At 35.1% G+C, this 18,084-nt stretch overlaps 1 protein-coding gene across 9 annotated transcripts in view; it reads left to right on the top strand.

Annotated features, from left to right (window-relative positions):
* Positions 1–18,084, top strand: part of SLIT2 (slit guidance ligand 2) — a 374,128-nt gene that overhangs the window by 220,732 nt on the left and 135,312 nt on the right. For all 9 annotated transcript variants that reach the window (XM_058722984.1, XM_058722986.1, XM_058722982.1 and 6 more), the window contains 2 exons: positions 10,952–11,023; positions 16,769–16,840. In XM_058722984.1, coding sequence (XP_058578967.1) covers positions 10,952–11,023; positions 16,769–16,840 — 144 coding nt within the window. The remainder of the gene's footprint in view (positions 1–10,951; positions 11,024–16,768; positions 16,841–18,084) is intronic.

The following is an 18,084-nucleotide window of genomic DNA, read 5'->3' as shown; positions in this document are numbered from 1 at the left end:
GTGAAGGGGATTTTATTTGCTTTCTTTTTATCTTTTCTTGCTAGGCCCCTTGCTAGGGGAAGTCTTCAGGGAGATTCTGTGATGTAAGATGTTCAAAACTAACTTTGTATACTGTGTGTACTGTATACTTTGTATACTGTGTCTGATCCTATAAAGATCCCAATATAGCACCTACTCAGGTCGCCTATATGTCACTTAAAAGGATAGTCATGACTACAGTTGACCACCCTCTGGGAATGCCACTAGCAATCTTACAATAGTATTATCTCTAAATCCTTAAAACAGGTGGCTTTTAATCTTCTTAGTAAAGATATTCAGGGAATTCACGTGTATAAGTAACCTATAGTCCATATTTAAGGATGCATTTGGGAATGGGATACCAGTCATCATGGGATTCCTTCTTATGTCCTCTTCATTTATCCTTTTTAAAGACTGTGGTTTTAAAAATTCAGACATAAAAAAGAAAGTGAAATGTTAGCCATTGTGCTATATTGATTTAACAGGATTTTGAAACACTTTTATCCCCCATGTGCATTATATACATAATAACTGCCGTGTTTTTAGACATGACAAATTGGCAAACTCCACTGAGTCTTAGTTTTACTTTTGTAAAGTGAATATGATAATTGCTTGGGTTTGTTGTGGTTATTAGGGAAAGAAGATATGTGAAAGACCTTTTGGTAAAATGCTGTAATATAGAGTGTATCATTTCATTCTGTAAGTATTCACTAATCAACTTCTAGAAGTTGGCCCTTAAAAAGGGATAGCAAAAAGGCAGGAAAGAAGAACATGAAGTAATTTGCAGTATTGGGCATGGGTAAGACAGGTTTGTGTCTATTCTGGGTCCATTAACCATGGGGCTAATAAGTGGAAAAGGAAAATATAGCAGAAAGCACTAAATATACACAAGACCCTGATTTAAAAACAAGATACTATGTTCTGTAGGTGCCAGGCAAAGAGAGAGATAAGAAATATTGCTTGAGGTCATCAGGGAAATCTGTAGGAAACAGTTTCTGAAAGAAAACCTAAAGGAATCTTCAAGGATGTTGATTTGTGTTACGTGTTGGTGAGTAACAGCAGATAAGGGTGGATTGAGGAAGTTAGAATTTTTTAAAGAAACTATGCAAAGTTAGAATTGATTTCCACAATCCTCACTGCCTTCCATGCAACGGTGTCAAAGGCCGTGAGAGCAACACTGAAATACCACAATGCACTTCTAGCTTTATTTAATTAATCAGAATCATAGCTACAATTTAATAGAATTTTACACTTAAAAGGCATGTTTCTATAATTAAGACATAGTTCAAACCACATTGTTAAAAAAAAAAAGTCCAGGTTCAGGGGGCTTTTTATGAAGATTAGTTTTATCGTTAAAAGTTAAGAAAGATGCCTGGTAAAATATGTTAGAGCTGAGGGTAAACTTTAATTCATATTATTATTAAAGGCAAATATCGGTCATCAAATAATGACTCCATAAAAGCCCAGAAGTATTAATATTAATATTATTGATATTCAGCATGGGAAAGACAGGTATAGCACTTTGTCCTTTTCATCATTCCACTGTATGCATTTACAATTTGGACAGTCCTGCATGGTGGATGGCTACTGTTCCAAGTCATTCAGAGAGTAAAAGAGAAACAAGAAGGCTAGACTGAAGGAATATGTCCCTTAGCTGCGTTACGATGTTAACCATGATATTTTGTATAGGGCTGTCTAAATGCCCAGTCTGATGCACTGTAACAGGTTGATTGGATTTACCACATTCAGGCATTATTCAGAGCAAATTCCAGTTAACAGAAGATTTTCACTGGAAGCACTTACTTTAATCTTGTGGATTGGCTAAATATGCTCATGGCGGCATCTTGACAATATGAAACTGATGCTGTGGAAATTTTGCAAATTAGCAGATCTTATTCCTCTTCCTTCGGGCAAGCCACATGAATACTATTCTAGGCAGATGGACATTTATCTTGCTCTTAAACATCTCCAGGGACGAATTCTCGTAACTTTTTTGCTTATCGCTATTAATTTCTTAACTGGAATAAAACCCTGTATATTTTATTTTTGTTACTTCATTTTCTCCAGCTGCAACTTAAACTGTTTTCTTTTTCTTGACATTTTCGATGGTGAGATCTGAGAATAACAAGATCATATTAAAATATCAACTAAATTACAATGTTTGTAATAGTCACTGGCAGCGCTTTCCCATAGAATTTACATCTGTTTTTAAATTCTCCAGTTAAGTATGAATTAAAGTATTGATACCATATTATTACCAACTGATGTGCCACCAAAATGATAATCAATGTGTATAGGACTTTTCTTTATAAATTTTGTATATGTATTTAATATATTCAACACTGATGCAGGAAAGCCTTTTTGCCTCCTGATCAAATTTTGAATGAAAACACGTTATATTATTTAAACTATTTTGTTTAGAGGTATCTGTGAGATATTTCCATTTAATTGAGTAATTTAGGAGAATATTTAAATTAAACCCTCCTTTATTGCTGAGACTTGTGAACTTATTCTCTAAGCAGGTACCTAATGGGAATAAAGATTTTTCAAGTCTTTTGTTTTCATGATAAAACATTCCTAGTTAGAGTTATCCCAAGATTTGAGAAAAAAAAACTGTACAAATCAATGAACTTAAAATTAAGTAGATTGCTAGTTGCTCTTCACGTCACAAAAGTAAACTTTAATGTATTTTTAGTTTTTTTAGTGCGTGCACCATAAACACTTAAAATAGTTAAATTCTGGGCTCCTGGGTGGCTCAGCTGGTTGAGCTTCCAACTTCCGCTCAGGTCATGATCTCGTAGTTAATGAGTGTGAGCCCCACTCAGCTCTCTGCTGTCAGCGTAGAGTCCATTTCAGATCCTCTGCCCCCCTCTCTCGCTGCTCTCCCCCTCCCTCTCTGTGTCTCAAAAATAAATATTATAAAAAAATAGTTAAATCTCAACACATATTCTTTTAGACACCCTTGTAAATAAAGTAAATCACACTTGCTTATTCTTCTTTCGTTTCGCAGTACTCCCTCAAAATGTACTCTATGTTCTAGTCAAACTGTAATGTTTATCGTTTATAAGTAAATTTATGTCTTTCCCATTTGCTTGCATTATCCAATTCCCTTAACCCTATATCTCATACCCACCTTTGGCAGGAAGATTGCCTCTTGGTAAAAAACAGGTTAGGCAAAAATATTTATAGTTATCTTTCTTTAACATACATTAATTTATAAACAAAGGTCAGGTTACAAGATGATTTAGTTTTGTTTTCTTTGAACAAGTTATCATATTATTTGGGAAACAAATATGTACAGCCATGGCTTTGTAGGAAACACTCACCCAATGTGGGTTGCAGTGGTTATTGGCAATAAGAAGATTTGGCAAATGGGAAAGACAGAGTTAATCCATATGCTGTTATATAGCTATTTATATTATTTAGAAATTTCATTTTTTTCTGGAACTCTGTCATCTTTGACTTATTTTATCACTATCTCAATTAATACTCATAGAAGAAAAATTCACTATTCCACACTAGGGAGACAGAAAGACTTCTGTATTTTACACACTTCTTTAGTTTTAATTTCTTTAATATTTATTTATTTTTGAGAGAGAGAGAGTGTGTGTGTGTGTGTGTGTGTGTGTGAGAGAGAGAGAGAGACAGAGAGAGAGTGGAGGTAGGACAGAGACAGAGAGAGAGAGAGAGAGAGAGAGAGAGAGAGAGAGAGAGACAGAATCCAAAGTAGGCTCCAGGCTCTGAGCTGTCAGCACAGAGCCTGATGTGGGGCTTGAACCCACAAACTGCAAGATCATGACCTGAGCCAAAGTTGGATGCTTAACTGACTGAGCCACCCAGGTGCTCTGTACACTTTCCTAGTTTTAAATACCTCTCTGTTGGATATTTCATAACAATAAGGAAACTAGTGTTGTTCACATATTATATAATCAATATGTAATAATTAGAAGAGTATATTATATATTTTACAATGCAAATGTAAGACTTACTCCAGCTTTTTGTCATTTAAGTTGTCATAGTTGCAAACTGTCTGCTATAATCAGCTAGTTTTCATGTTTAATTCATTACATTTCTTACCATATTATGTACTTAGCTTATTATCATAAAAATAGGGGTGCCTGAGTGGCTCAGCGGGCTGAACCTCTGACTTTTTATTTCAGCTCAGGTCATGATCTCGTGGTTTGTGAGATTTCATGCCTGCTTGGGATTGTCTCTCTCCCTCTCTCTCTGTCCCTCCCCTCTCACACGTGTGTGCTTTCTCTTTCTCTCTCTCTCAAAATAAATAAGCTTAAAAATAAATAAATAAATAAAATTCACTGTTATCAAATTTAAATGATTTCTTTGAGTCCCCCAGCTTCTTGAGTGTTTTCAGTAAACCTGAGGCTAAAGACACTTTGAAAGGAGAGGTTGGTTTCTCACTCAAGGGGCTTGCTATCCTTCGTGTTAGATTAAATGTCACAGGTCTTCAGTGGGATGTAGAACCTTTTGAACAAACTTGTATAGATGGCTTTTCATTTAGAAAGATCGTAAATGAACTTGAGTTTCATTTCAATAAACAGAGCTCCCTTTAACATCCAGAATGTTGTCTATAGACAGGGATTAACCAGCGGTTGTCTGGGTACTTACATGTAAAATACGCTAGGAACTCAGGCAATGCTATTAGTACCCCGGGAACTGTCCGTGGTCCTGTAACTTGTCTGGTTTGCATTCACTCTAAAGGCATACTGAATTGTGATAATCCCCAACAACTATGATCACGTTTGCGTGATCAACAGTCTCTCCAACTTTTCATTTTGCTCTGTCTCCAGGTGCGTTAGCATTTTTTCTTCAACGATGTCATTTTCTTATGTAAAAATGAATCTATATGACATATCTTCATAAACACTTTCCAGAACAAAATAAAACAAACAAAACACAAGAGTATCTGATTGGAAATCCAATTCACATATGTATAAAATAAGAATTGGCGTGATCTTTCTGAAACTGTCGTGTTGTCCTGGAGATAGAACAGATCTTTAGTTTTCTTGCTTCTCCAACCCTAAACAGGCACACTTTGCTACATCTGAACTCTTACAGTGGTCTGCTAATTGGATTTTGATCTCCAGTCTATATTCTCATTAGATAATTTTAACACTGCAGACAGATTTGTTTTTATAAAGCATTGTCTTTTTTGTCCCATCACTGTCTCATTCAGAATCATTCAGCTTATTAAAAATAACAACACTTTGTATGGGTACTATGGCAAAGCCTTGGGGATATAGTAGAATATTGTCATAGTTCTATAGGTTCTGAAGAATATAGACTCTTTCCTGAAAGAGCAGTGACTTCTATTAATGGCATAGTCTCTTTAGATGTTCTGACTAGGCCTAGCATTCTGCCATTCACCCAGGGTCCCAGCCCCCTCTCCTACCAAATCTACACAAGCTTTTGCTCAAGCCAGAATGGCCCCTCTCTGGCAAGTATTCACGGTGAACATTGTAGACCTTCTGCTTACAACTGCTCTTGATGGAGTCTTTTCCCTCCAGAGGGAAGACACATTTTTATTTTCTGTCTTTCTGGATTCTGCCTGTTTTTTAAGGTTCAGGTTTCTTCCTTCCTCACACATGACTACTTTGGCCCAGGGTAATCTGTTCCTTCCCTGACATTCTGTAATACTCTTTATATGCTGCATTCTGCCTTGAAATTTGGCCATCAGAGATTTAACTGAAACTTTCATATGCAGAACGAACAGCTCTTTCCCTAGACACTTACTGTGTGAGGGAGGGCTTCAGCAATACATAGATTTAAATTTGAATCAAGATTTCACCACATACTTACTACCTACTTTGAATAAGTTATTGTACTTCTGTGAGCCTCATTTTTTTCATCTGTAAAATCAGAATGATGACAACATTTACCTTTTCAAGTTATCATGAGGAATACTGAGATGGCATCTCTACAGACCCTGCCATTTGCTATGCATTCAATAAATGTAACGAATTGTTATTGTCAGTTGCAGTTTCTACCCCCTCTTATTAGTTTGCAAGAGTTCCTAGAACATGAAGGGCAACTTAATTTTTCCTCCATTTTCTGATACCACTTTATTTAGAGCTTATCTTTTTGCTTTTCCCCAATAAATTAGCAAGTGGATATAACTTTATACCATAGATTATTTCAATAAAAACTGAGATTCTTTATTCCTGTGCAAAAAAAAAAAAAAAAACCCACAACATTGTGCTTGAAAGGTTACAGAAGGGTTAAATTCCCAAATAACAAATTATTTTACATTCCTCAAGATAATCCTTATCTTGGTTGTTTTATTCACTAATACCTGAGTTAGCACTGATTTGTTTTTATGCTGAGGTTAAATGACATGGTTGCTGAAACTTCTGCCTACAGTGTTCACTTATATGGGTCAATTTATATTATTCTTATGTTCTCGATACATTATAACCTAAATTTGTACTACTTCTTAAAGAGTCATTATTGGCATAGGATTTGTATATTTAGGCACTTATATTGACTTGAATTTTATATACACGAGGGAAGAAATAGAACAGATAGTGCCCATATCCTTAGAGCATTCTTTTTCTTTTCCTCCCATTTGATTTATATGTTTTATCAGGGTTCTTTCCAAATGGCATAATATTGTTACTACCTCCTATTGATTTTAATCACTTTGATGTATTTTAAGTGAACTAAACTTCTGGAGTTTGCCACTCATAGTAGTATGACTATGAACTAAACTTTCTAGTACCTAAAGTATTTCTAGTATTCTCTAGTATTCTAGTATTCTAGTATTTCTCTAGTATTTCTAGTACCTAAAAAACCCTCGAAAACCAGAGCATATTTTGTTGAAAGACTGAGATACTCTGTCTGACTTTAAAGTTATTAAAGAAATTTTACATTCAGCATTGTTTCAGAGTTAAGTAAATTTTACGGTGTTCTAATTCTTACAAAAAGAAAATAAATTAGTAATAAGATTTTACTGCTTGGACGCTGAAGTGACACATGAAATTTTCTATGGGTAAGGACAAAACCAACCACAGTTAATGCAGGAATGTGAGTTTTATATATGTGATTCAAACAGTATGGTATCCAAATTTTAATAACAGAAAACAGGAAATTCCTGAAAAAAAAAAACATAAAGGTAACAGAATGCAGTATCTCCGGTTATATTTCAGTATGCCAAGTAAGCTAATGTTCGATCTTTCTGTCTTTTATGGGCCCATATCTAAAATTGGTATTTCGCAGCACTATATGAATACATAAATACATATATATACATAATGAATACATAAATACATATATATATATCTATATCTATCTATCTATATATATATATATAGATATATATATATATCTAGAATTAATCCAAATATGAAACTAGACTAAATTATTTTTAGTGTTAAAGACAATCAGATCAGGTTTAGAAATTTTACATGTGTGAGGCACAGAGTCATACCGCCAGATAAAGAGATTCTTGTGCGTTACCCAAGACTACATTTACCAGTAACAGGAAAAGTTAAACCGAGCAGGCTAGTGTTACTTGAGGAGATCAGAGTACAAGTGGTTAGGAATGAAAAGATCATCATAGAATGTTAATCCTGAGAGAGACCTCGAAGGTTTCCATTCTTTTTAACATCATCATTTTCGTAAAATTAAAGATAAAGCACTTGGTTCAAAACACACACTTACAAGCTAAGACAGTGAAGGATCAGACGGAGATAGAATTTGGAATTCACACAGAAACAGAGGAGCCAGGACGTAGGAAGTACGAGAGAGAAGACACAGAAGTCTGTGCTAAGATACATCGGCCGGAGGTCTGAAAGGTATCACCGATAATAATATCCGTACCATTCTTTCTCCCCGGAAAATTAGAAAAGTGCTAGCTTGCTTCTCAATGGTACGTGACCCCTGTGCCAGGAAAGGATCCTGAAGCTGTCTCTGATGTATCTTAGTGCCCTTATTATCCAAAGATCAACAAATTTGCCCCGTGTTTGACTGAATAATTGTAACATTACTTTTTGAAGAAGTGGGGGGAAAAAAAAACCTCTCCTCTTACTAATTCCTTAATTCAGAATAATTTCATTGCACTATTGGAAATCCCATCTAAACAGAATCAACCTGTCACTAAATGCATGGCTGAGAACAGATCCTTTCCTATTTACAGACAGCAGAAGTGCCCGGGCTTTGCAGGGTAGTAGAGAAGAAAATGAAGTGGGTAAGAGAAAAGGAAAAAAAAAAGTGCAGAAAAATAGTCCAGAAGCACTGAAATAAAGTATGCTTTTGCATAGTTTTGACAGTCTTTCTCTTGAATCATATACAGACAAGTGGAGGTTAGTGCAGAGAGATTTTCTCTGGAACAGTCAGAGCAGGCACAACACTTCATGTAAACACTCCTTTGGATTTAACAAAGTCCACCAATTGATGAAAAAACTATTTTGCTTGTCCTTTCATACGAGTGACTTTTTTCAAAAAAATACCTTTGTTCTCAGAAGATGCATGGCCTGAGATACGGTGCATTCAGAAAACTTTTAAGGAAAACTTTGGTCCTATGAGAGCCAGACATTCTTAATGCTTTAGCACCAAGAAGGACTTAAGTTTCTGCTAAGAATCAGAAGAAGCTTGTAACCATGAGCCATGTAGAACAGGGGTGAAATTACCAACTTTTCGGCAGCATCTCAACTTCTGGTGGTATAGGGAAATCTGCTTTTCTGTCCCTGTAGAACGAGATTCGCTTGAGTGCTTTCTGGCATGCTAGGGGCTTCCCCTTTGTGTATAGTATGCATGATTTAAAAGAAGCAGTGTCAGCACTGATTTATACATTGACAGCTAAGGATAATAAGATATGGGCAAACATACAGCTCACCCTTTTACAGATTAACCTGGAGACTGCATTAGGCAAATTTGATAGCATTAAAAGATTTTGCCAATTTGTCTGGAAACAATTTCTCTTTTGTAGTGTGTCAAGGGTAACACTTCATGCCATTGTACTAATTTAAATGGCTTTGATAAATTGTTCAAGAGGTTAGAGAATAGTAGTGTAGATATATTTTAGCACTTTAAAATAAAAAGGCTGTTAACTTAATTGTTAAATGAATTTAATCTGTAAAAATCAAAAGTGCCCAAGAATGGAAGTGTTTTCTTGGAACCACAGCATCCATATTACATCATGAAGCTTTAAAAGTCTTCTTAGAAAATAAAATTATACTTCTGCATTACTTCCTAATAACTAGAAATGCTTTAAGCTATTACAGCAGCATGGATGGTACCTATTATTTGGGGAAAGCCTTAGTTTATAAAAGCAATAAAAGCATATCTTCTCCAGAGTTGGTTTTTTTTTATGTTGCATGTCCTAGATTGTACCATTTGCATGACATCAAGGTAGTCTTATGTCCCCTAGAGACCTTCTTAAAAATGAGATGTATATTTCATGAGACATTCTCTATGTACATAATTTCTAAAGTAAGGAATTTGAAGAGGCCCCTCTGAAAGTCACTGGATTAAATCACTGCACCTTTATTCAGTATCCTTCTGAGAGAAACAGCTATTTTATAGAAATGTTTAAACAATTCTTTTTAAGAACACACCTCAAATGTAAATTAGCCCTTTTGGTGAATTTCGCACTTGAAACAAGGGCAAGATTCATTTGTATGAAGATCATAGTCTTACCCCTGTACATTTGCATTCCCTCCCAATTCATGAAGAACTGACAACTCACCTGACTAGTTCATCAAACATTTTGTTTCTGTCTCAAGTGAACCATTAAAATGCTCTTTCTTTACTGGAATAAGAATATCGCTAAGCAGCAAGCTACTAGTTTAAATAACAGCTGCTTATTTAAAAAAAAATTAAAACAATGTAAAGATAGGACAGATAGGATTTCATACTTATTAGCTGTTTATTTCAAACAAATAAATTCCTCTGCATGGATAAAGGAAATTTTAGTTCCAGAAACAACTAGCAGCAAAAGCCAACTTAACCAAATTTGGAGCAACTTTGTTTTTGTTTGTTTGCTTGTTAGTTTTCATCTTTAAATTTTAACAAATAAGCGCTCAAACTACAAGAGAACATCCATTTGTTTGCATTTTGTATTATTTAGAAGCAACTGAGAAAGCTTTTAAACTTTTTGCCAAAGGTATATGTAGTGTTTTAATGATGTTGCTGCAGTATGTGTTCTTAGCATTTGGGGCTAAAATTAGCATCTTTGAGGAAAGTTAAAAAAATCAATTTTTAATACTTTAAAAACTTCTGGAAATTTGGGAAATTTCTTAATTGAAAAGTATGTCATATTTACAGTGCAGAGAATTCGCATATAATGAACAATTGCAAATCATGGGAATGGTGAATATTCACGTAGAACAAGACTGGCTTTCTAAAGTGCATTCCTGGTTGAGAATAGCAGGGAGGTGTGTGGGACCTCATTTCTCTCTCTTGACTGGGAGTTGTCGAAGGAAAACTGCTTTTAAAAGAAGGAAACCTAAAAGTAGTCTTGCTCTTTCTTGCCAAGGATAGTGAAATTAACATGCAGCTGGGCTTCTCTGATAAATGGATTCTGTTAGGTCACTGAGGGGGTGCATGTGACATTAAGTGATTTACAGTCCTTTACCTTAATGAAATTGTTTCAGCAAGATGACGCTGAAAGCTCTTAATGGATAGCTTTTCTTGATGTAATGAAATTGCATTCCTATGGCATTTAATATAAGGTGCAGTTATTATTTACTGGAGCTTTCCAAGGGCTGCTATTTGCACAGACAGTTCAGAACAAAAAGAGATTTCAGTAGCGGCACCGAGGCCAGAATGGCTTGTGACATTCTTAAGCGGATGAGTGTATTTCTGAGAGCATTTCAGTTAGTGCAGTCAGAGCTTCGGAGACCCTTCAGGAGACTTCTTTTCACCCAGCGCTGCTAGTCTCCAGCCTTTTACTTATATTCTTCTAATCTATTTACAGGCAACTGGATTACAACCAGATCAGCTGTATTGAAGATGGAGCATTTAGGGCTCTCCGGGACCTTGAAGTGCTGTAAGTATTGCTTATTTCTCTTACTCTTTTGAACGGGGGCTTTGTGTCTGGGGAGTGCTAATGTGGAAGCTTATCTGCTCGCTCGAAACCTAGTGTCAAAATGGTCTCTTATAAAGATACCTTAAATAACTCATGAGGAATATATGAGTTGAAATGTGTGTGTGCACAGCCGTGGGTATCATTTCTGCATATTTAGGCGAAAATGTCTATTTAAGGAGGACATTCAAATGTTCACAATACCATCTTTCAAGTGTTTCTCCTTGTGACAAAATATTCTCATTCAAAGGATTGGTGAGGCTCCCTAGAATTGCCAAATATTAGGATAAAAGCAGTTGTATAAGAAAAATTACAATAAAAAATGAACTTCTTAGTTTCTGATGAGTTGGGTTATTATATAGTTGCCATGCAATGGAAAGATGTTGTCTCATTTTAAAATGCCATTTTTAACCAGATAGCATCATTTTTGAAAGGTGATTCTAGAAATCTGCTTTTCTGATTCTAATAAGTTGCCCATTGGGTCCATTTTAAAGTCTTCACTACTGACTTAGGAAAGCACAGCACACAGACTTGAATTATAACTGGCATCCTCTCTCTTTCCTTACTGGGCAGACATGGCTGACAAAATGGGCTAGAGGCAATCCGGTAGTCTCTACAGACCTTTGACTTGGTACAATAATTTTAATGGAATTATTATGATGAGAAATTATTTTAATGTAAACTAGAGTTACTCAAGCCGTTGAAGCTGCCTGTCCATTTCTGGAATTTTTTTTTTTCCAGTCAGAGACTCACAAGTCTAGCTTTTTGAATATATTTACACATTTCTCCCCCCATATAAAATATTTTTCTGTGCTACAGTTCATCCCTGGCTAAATTTATTCAGAAATTCAAAAATTGACTTAAATGTTGAAGAGGTTTGGCAATTTTAGTCCATGTGGTAAAAGATATCTGGGACTCGTGATAGCCTTCCGGAAAAAAAAAAAAAAAAAAAAAAAAAAAAGATCCCATTACTTTATAAATTGAGTTTGAGGAACAGAATGGAATTCAGGAAAGAAAGTTTGAGGTCTCAACAAAATAGCTTATTTAATCAATATTTTATATATGATTTTGATTTTAATTGCAAGTAGATGTATAGAACTTGTAGCTGTGTCATGTGAAAAGTTACTGGTTATTTTTAAGGACTTAATGTAAGAGTTAGTTGATTGAGATAAATCGTGTTGTAAGATATATACTGTTGTCTACCCACATCATGAGAAGTCAGCCTTTCTTTCTGTTGGTAACAGCCTAATTTTTTCTATAGGAAACCTATTCAGAGTGCTTATCATACACATTGTATTTAATAACGCCACTAGTTGTGTTTCAGACCCATTAATATACAAAGCTCACTGTTGCTATTTCAGAGTCAGAATAGTTAGGATACAACTATGATTTCATGATAGCAGTCTGATGTCAAAACCATAGTCAGTGTCATAAACTTGGTATATGAAGAGACAACCCTGAGTGTTACTTAATTGAATGGAGCTGATCAGGCCAAGAATGTGTTACTAAGTAGGTGCTTCTAACTAGGAATAGGAATGACACCAAACATTTTATGGAAAATTTGCTGAATATTGTGGATGGACTAAAATCCCATAAAGTACTTTGTTATTCATTAAAAGAGCTTAAATAATTCACGTATAACACACACACACACACAAACACACACAATACCTACTCTATGCCAAGCACTGTGCTAGGCATTGAAAACTCTATCCACAAATACAATAACTATTCATTTGCTTATTTGTTATAAAGTAAACAGTGTTTTTAGAAGAGTAAGTTTGTGACGATACAATCACCTCATTCGTTGTATTTGTCATATTAGCAAAATATCTAGAAGGTAACTTTAGCAAGACCCTCTGTCTTGAAACACAACAAAGAGTAAAAAATGTTCTATGGTTCATGGAGTAAAAATCAAAATCCAAAGTGTTAGGAACTCTTTTGGGGTCCTTAATATATAGGTTTCAAAGAGATCTACAATGGTCAGAGTGTGTTTGCTAAAAAAACGAAAAAATTAACATTAGTACGTGATACAAGAAAGTGTGAATTCTTTCAAAACAATTTAAATATTTTATATTCAAATTTGACAAAGTCAAGCAGACATTCTTTTAATATGTGTTCATTTTTAAATCTTCGTAATTCATAGAATCTTTGGAGAAATTATTCTTTGAAAAATTTAAGGATAATTGGATGAAATACCAAAGACTGGGATTTATCAAGCCCAAATCTCTTGTCATATAAATGAAAAGTTCTTCTATTAGAAACATTTCCAGAAAGAAACTTGTCTGTTTTTCTTATTTTTAGCGTCTATGACCCTTTACAATATATCTTCTTATTATGTGGAAATAATGAAGAATTAATTAATTTGCAAATCACCTTAAATTTCAGACTCCCAATGTTTTAGATCTTTTTAAAACTTTTAATTCCATGAGCCATTTCTCAATGTATGATTATACTGAGGCAAAACAAGGGAATGGAAGTAATCATACTGGACCATTGACAAAAATTTATTAAATTAAGATATAAATTAGGGTAAAGAGAGCGAATAAAGTTTGAGAAGGAAAAGTCCAGGTAAATGGAAGCAAGCGGAGTCAGTCTATCACTTGTATGTTCATGGCAACCTGGCAAATTGTGGAATTCTGATTGGTATGATTCAGAAATGTCTCTGTTTTTAATGTGAAGATACCATCTCAAAAATAACATTGGAAAGTAAATCTAGATCAATGTTTTCTGTTTCTTTGGACAACATCTAGTTTTGTATTGTTTGTTTTATTTCTTTTCCATAAAATAGGCATCATTTAATTGAATCGAGACATAGTGATTCTTATCCATTAAATATCAGACTCTGCCAAATCCTACGCTGAGCACTAAGGGAATAAGAAAGAATAAATCAAGATCTAAGTCTGAGAGTAACTATATGATTACCAAAACTAAAATTTCGTATTTGTACATCAAAATGTACTTTTGTACAAGAATATATTCTTGCTGCAAAAAGAAAATCTTGAGGTTGAACATAGAAATATAGTTTCGTTTAGAAGAAAGTGTTAAATAAAGAAGTGCAATAGATACATTTGCATTGTTTCAGAGTAGGAATTAGTCACGACCATAACATACATGTCATCAGATGTAATTAGCAAATATTTATTATTAATTTTAAAATAATTTAATTTCATTGGTTCCACATATCGTTCCACTATCAGGTATCAATGTCAATATCACTTTGCCACATCAATACTGAATAAAAACACTAAGATAATCTATTTCTTCAGCTGCATTTTGCAAAGTGACATTTTGAGAAAAGACTCCAGACTGATAGCCACCAGCTTCGGCATTCAATGAAAACACTCTTTGGTGTGGAATCATAAGAAATTAGAGTTCAAAACTAATGCATGTCTACTGCATGTGATGAATTACTTTAAAAAATGTTATCCCTAAAGTCACATTTCAGTATGTTATGTACTCTGAAGATTTTAGCCATATAAAGTCAGCATAAATTTTGAGGGTGGGAAAAGGGGTCATTTGAAAGTAAATCCCTTTGAGAAGTGAAACCTTTTAGTTCAAACATCAGGATATATTTTAATGGCGTTTGAAAAAAAAAATCTCATTTCACTTGAGTACAGAAAAATGCTACAGGCTTTTAGATAACGTGAACCAACCAATTCAGTGCTTTATAGGTCCTTCATAAAGTGGGATTTTTTTTTTCGCCTGTGCAACTTACTTCAATCAGTTGCATTAGTTTTTATATCATTCAATACATTGCAAAACTGGGTAAGAAAAGAAAGTGTGTCTTCTAGATCGGTAGCCTCTGTGCCCTACTTTACTGAGAAGTTCAAGTGAATCCCTGAACCCCTGAACACCCCAAATCATACCATTCACAACTGCAGCCTCCAGCTGGCCAAAAGTGGCCTCATAAATGTATCCTGCTTTCGTCCAAACAGATGTAACCCACAGACTCTTTGAAATGTCCGAATTAGTTGCCAGTATTTAAAAATTAGGAGGACAGATCTGAAATTTTCTGTTTCCAGCGTCTCCTGAGAACATCAGATCGGTTGGCAGCCTTCCATTAGCACGGAGCAGTGGTCCATCAGAGCTGAGGACTAGCTGCTATGAGAGAGAGTGTCATCGCTCGCTTACCAGGGTCTCCAGTGGCCCCAGCCCTCTGCCTGCTCCACTCCATCTCTCGTCCCTGTTGCGTTTCTTAACACGCATCCTGCTTCTCTCATTTACTTCCCTGCCCAGCCTCCATTGGCAAGAGAATTTGCATAGTCTAAATCAAACCTTTCTCCATTGTCAAATTGCATCTGTGGGCCGTTGATCCTGTCATGCTGCCTCCCTCAGGAACTTGCCCGCTTTGCTCACCACATCATGGTGTCTTCTCCATACTAGAATCATTGTCCGTATTCACACTGCACAAACACAGCCCTGGGATAGCCTCCTTCTCACTTTCTTGTCATAACCAGACTTCCCCAAAGGGAGAAAAACAATCTCTTCTTCATGTTATTAATTATAAGGTTTTATAATTTGTACTTCATCTTCCCACTTGGACAATATGCTATTTTAGGACAGGTTTTATGCCTGATTTATTTTATGCTGTTCCATGTTGCCATAAAATGAAGAGCCATCTAGGAAATATTAGATGAATGAATGGGTAGTAGTTGTAGTAGTAGTAGAAAAGCCATAATAATACAACAATGCCTGTGTTAGGGGAAAAGTAGTAACAATTTGAACCAAGCAAGAGTTATGCTTATTTTCACCATCTCTCCCTTGGCCGCCCATCTTCCTGACTCCAGCATCCAGAAACCGTGATCTGTACCGCATGGAAGTTTGCAAGGGACAGGATATGTGCCTAGACTTAGAAGTATTAGAATGTACAGGGTGCCCGGGTGGCTCAGTCGGTTAAGCGTCTGACTTTGGCTCAGGTCGTTATCTCACAGTTGGTGAGTTTGAGCCCTGCATTGGGCTCTGTGCTGACAGCTCAGAGCCTGGAGCCTGCTTCGGATTCTGTGTCTCCCTCTCTCTCTGCCCCTCTCCTACTCGTGCTCTCTCTGTCTCTCAAAAATAAACATTAAAAAATTTTAAGTAAAGAAGTATTAGAATGTATTAGGCTTTTAATAAACTGCCCCAGCCTGTCACTTTATCCCTACCCAATGCAAGTACCAAATGTAGATATCGTTCTTACTACTCAGATTTCAACAACGGCTGATGTCCACAACAGAGAATAATTAGCAGGACTGTGTTCCGGGATCTGCCAAAACCAATTCTGTGCTATTGCTATGAAATTTAATTTGGAAATTTCAAATATGTTCATTTACTCATGACACTAATTATACATAGTGCCCCTCTAAGGAAGCGTAACTGCCCAATTTAACTAATTGTTGACTGCCTCATGTTATTCCTTAACCAGGGTCATAAATACACACACATGCATACCCATAGTGCATAAAGCAATATGTGAATAGTCAAAGATATTATGGCTAAAGACATAAATCTGTAATAAATATTTAATAAAGCTGAATGCATAGTAAAGTGTTAAAGTGTGGCATTTATTTATCCTCTTGTTTATAACATGGGGCATTCTTTATGCCTTCTCTACCAGATAGTTGTCCTGCATAAACATAGTTGCAAGAAGCATTCTCTGTATTATTATATAGAATGATCAGTAAATTTTAATTACCTAAAATTTCTAACTTTTTTTGTTTTATTCTACAGCACTCTCAACAATAACAACATTACTAGACTTTCTGTGGCAAGTTTCAACCATATGCCTAAACTTAGGACTTTGTAAGTAGCCGCAATGTATATATGTCAATGTCATCAATTCAGGGTTTCCCTTAAGTACCATTTTTAGTAAACAGAAAACAGTACCACAAGTTCATTATGGGGTAGACCAGGAAAACACCACTTTTTAAAAAGTACTAGATATGGTATTTGAATAAATGAACTATTATTCTGAAAACATGAAAGCTTTCCTTTAAATGATATGCATTATGGAAAGTTGGAGGGGGGACGTTTACTTTGAGCTATTGTGGAGGTCACATTTCATTAAGAAATGTAAGACTCCTTGATTGGCTGTCAGAGATGATAAATGGTAAATCTTTATGATTTTATTACTGTACAGCAAGCCGACCTAATAAAGCTAAACTGGCTCTCCAACACCCTTTGTAATGTAAAATTACAGCATAACCCTCCAGTGCTTCTATAATTAAGGTTGTGTCAGCATTTTTATTTAAAAATGTCTTTTCAGGAGATGGACATTAAAATATTTTAGGTGAATAAAAACTTGTTTCCTAGTAAAGTATTTGCTACAACTATTTTTTTTTTTTCCTCTTGGAGAAAAAATAATCTTTAAAGCTCAGCATGGGGATATTTAGTTAAAGCATTTTCAGAGATAAATCTCATTTGAATGGGGTTTAGAATCACCTTGACCTTAAAAATACATTAAATACCACATGTGGGAAATGGTGGGAAACATAACCAAAGCTTTGGAGTTCTGGAATAATATGTGTTTTTAAGTAGGGAACATAAATTTTGATTGGGTTTTCAAAATAGTTTTCATTTTACAGTAGGTTATAACTGGAAACATATAGCTTTTATTTTTTTCTCTTTAATGAAAAATCATTTGAATTGCCAGCTTTTTAATGAATTAGGTAATACCAATCTTAAAGTCCTTTTTTTTTTCCCCTCTCTCACTAAAATGTAGCTCTGTGCCTGATACAACACAACATGATCATTTCCTTGGAATATGATTTAACAAAATAAAGACATTCTCAAAGTATGCAGATATAACATAAATTTTATTTCCTTGGTACTCTTCGGTTGAGCCTAATTTGACCAAATTAATACCAAATATAGTTCACTCAGACTATATTTGATGAAATTAGCTCCTCATTACCTTTAGCTGATTTTTAAAAACAAACTGAACAAGCTCTTAATCCTTGAGAAAATAAAGCCACCAAGACTGTAGAAATATCCATCATCCACGTTTTTGATAGTATGCTTTATTTTCCTACAGAAATCCATTAGCA

Source organism: Neofelis nebulosa, chromosome 3 (assembly GCF_028018385.1).
Source record: "Neofelis nebulosa isolate mNeoNeb1 chromosome 3, mNeoNeb1.pri, whole genome shotgun sequence".
NCBI lineage: Eukaryota > Metazoa > Chordata > Mammalia > Carnivora > Felidae > Neofelis > Neofelis nebulosa.
Note: the sequence above shows the minus strand (reverse complement) of the source record. Positions and strands in the feature narration are given on the sequence as shown.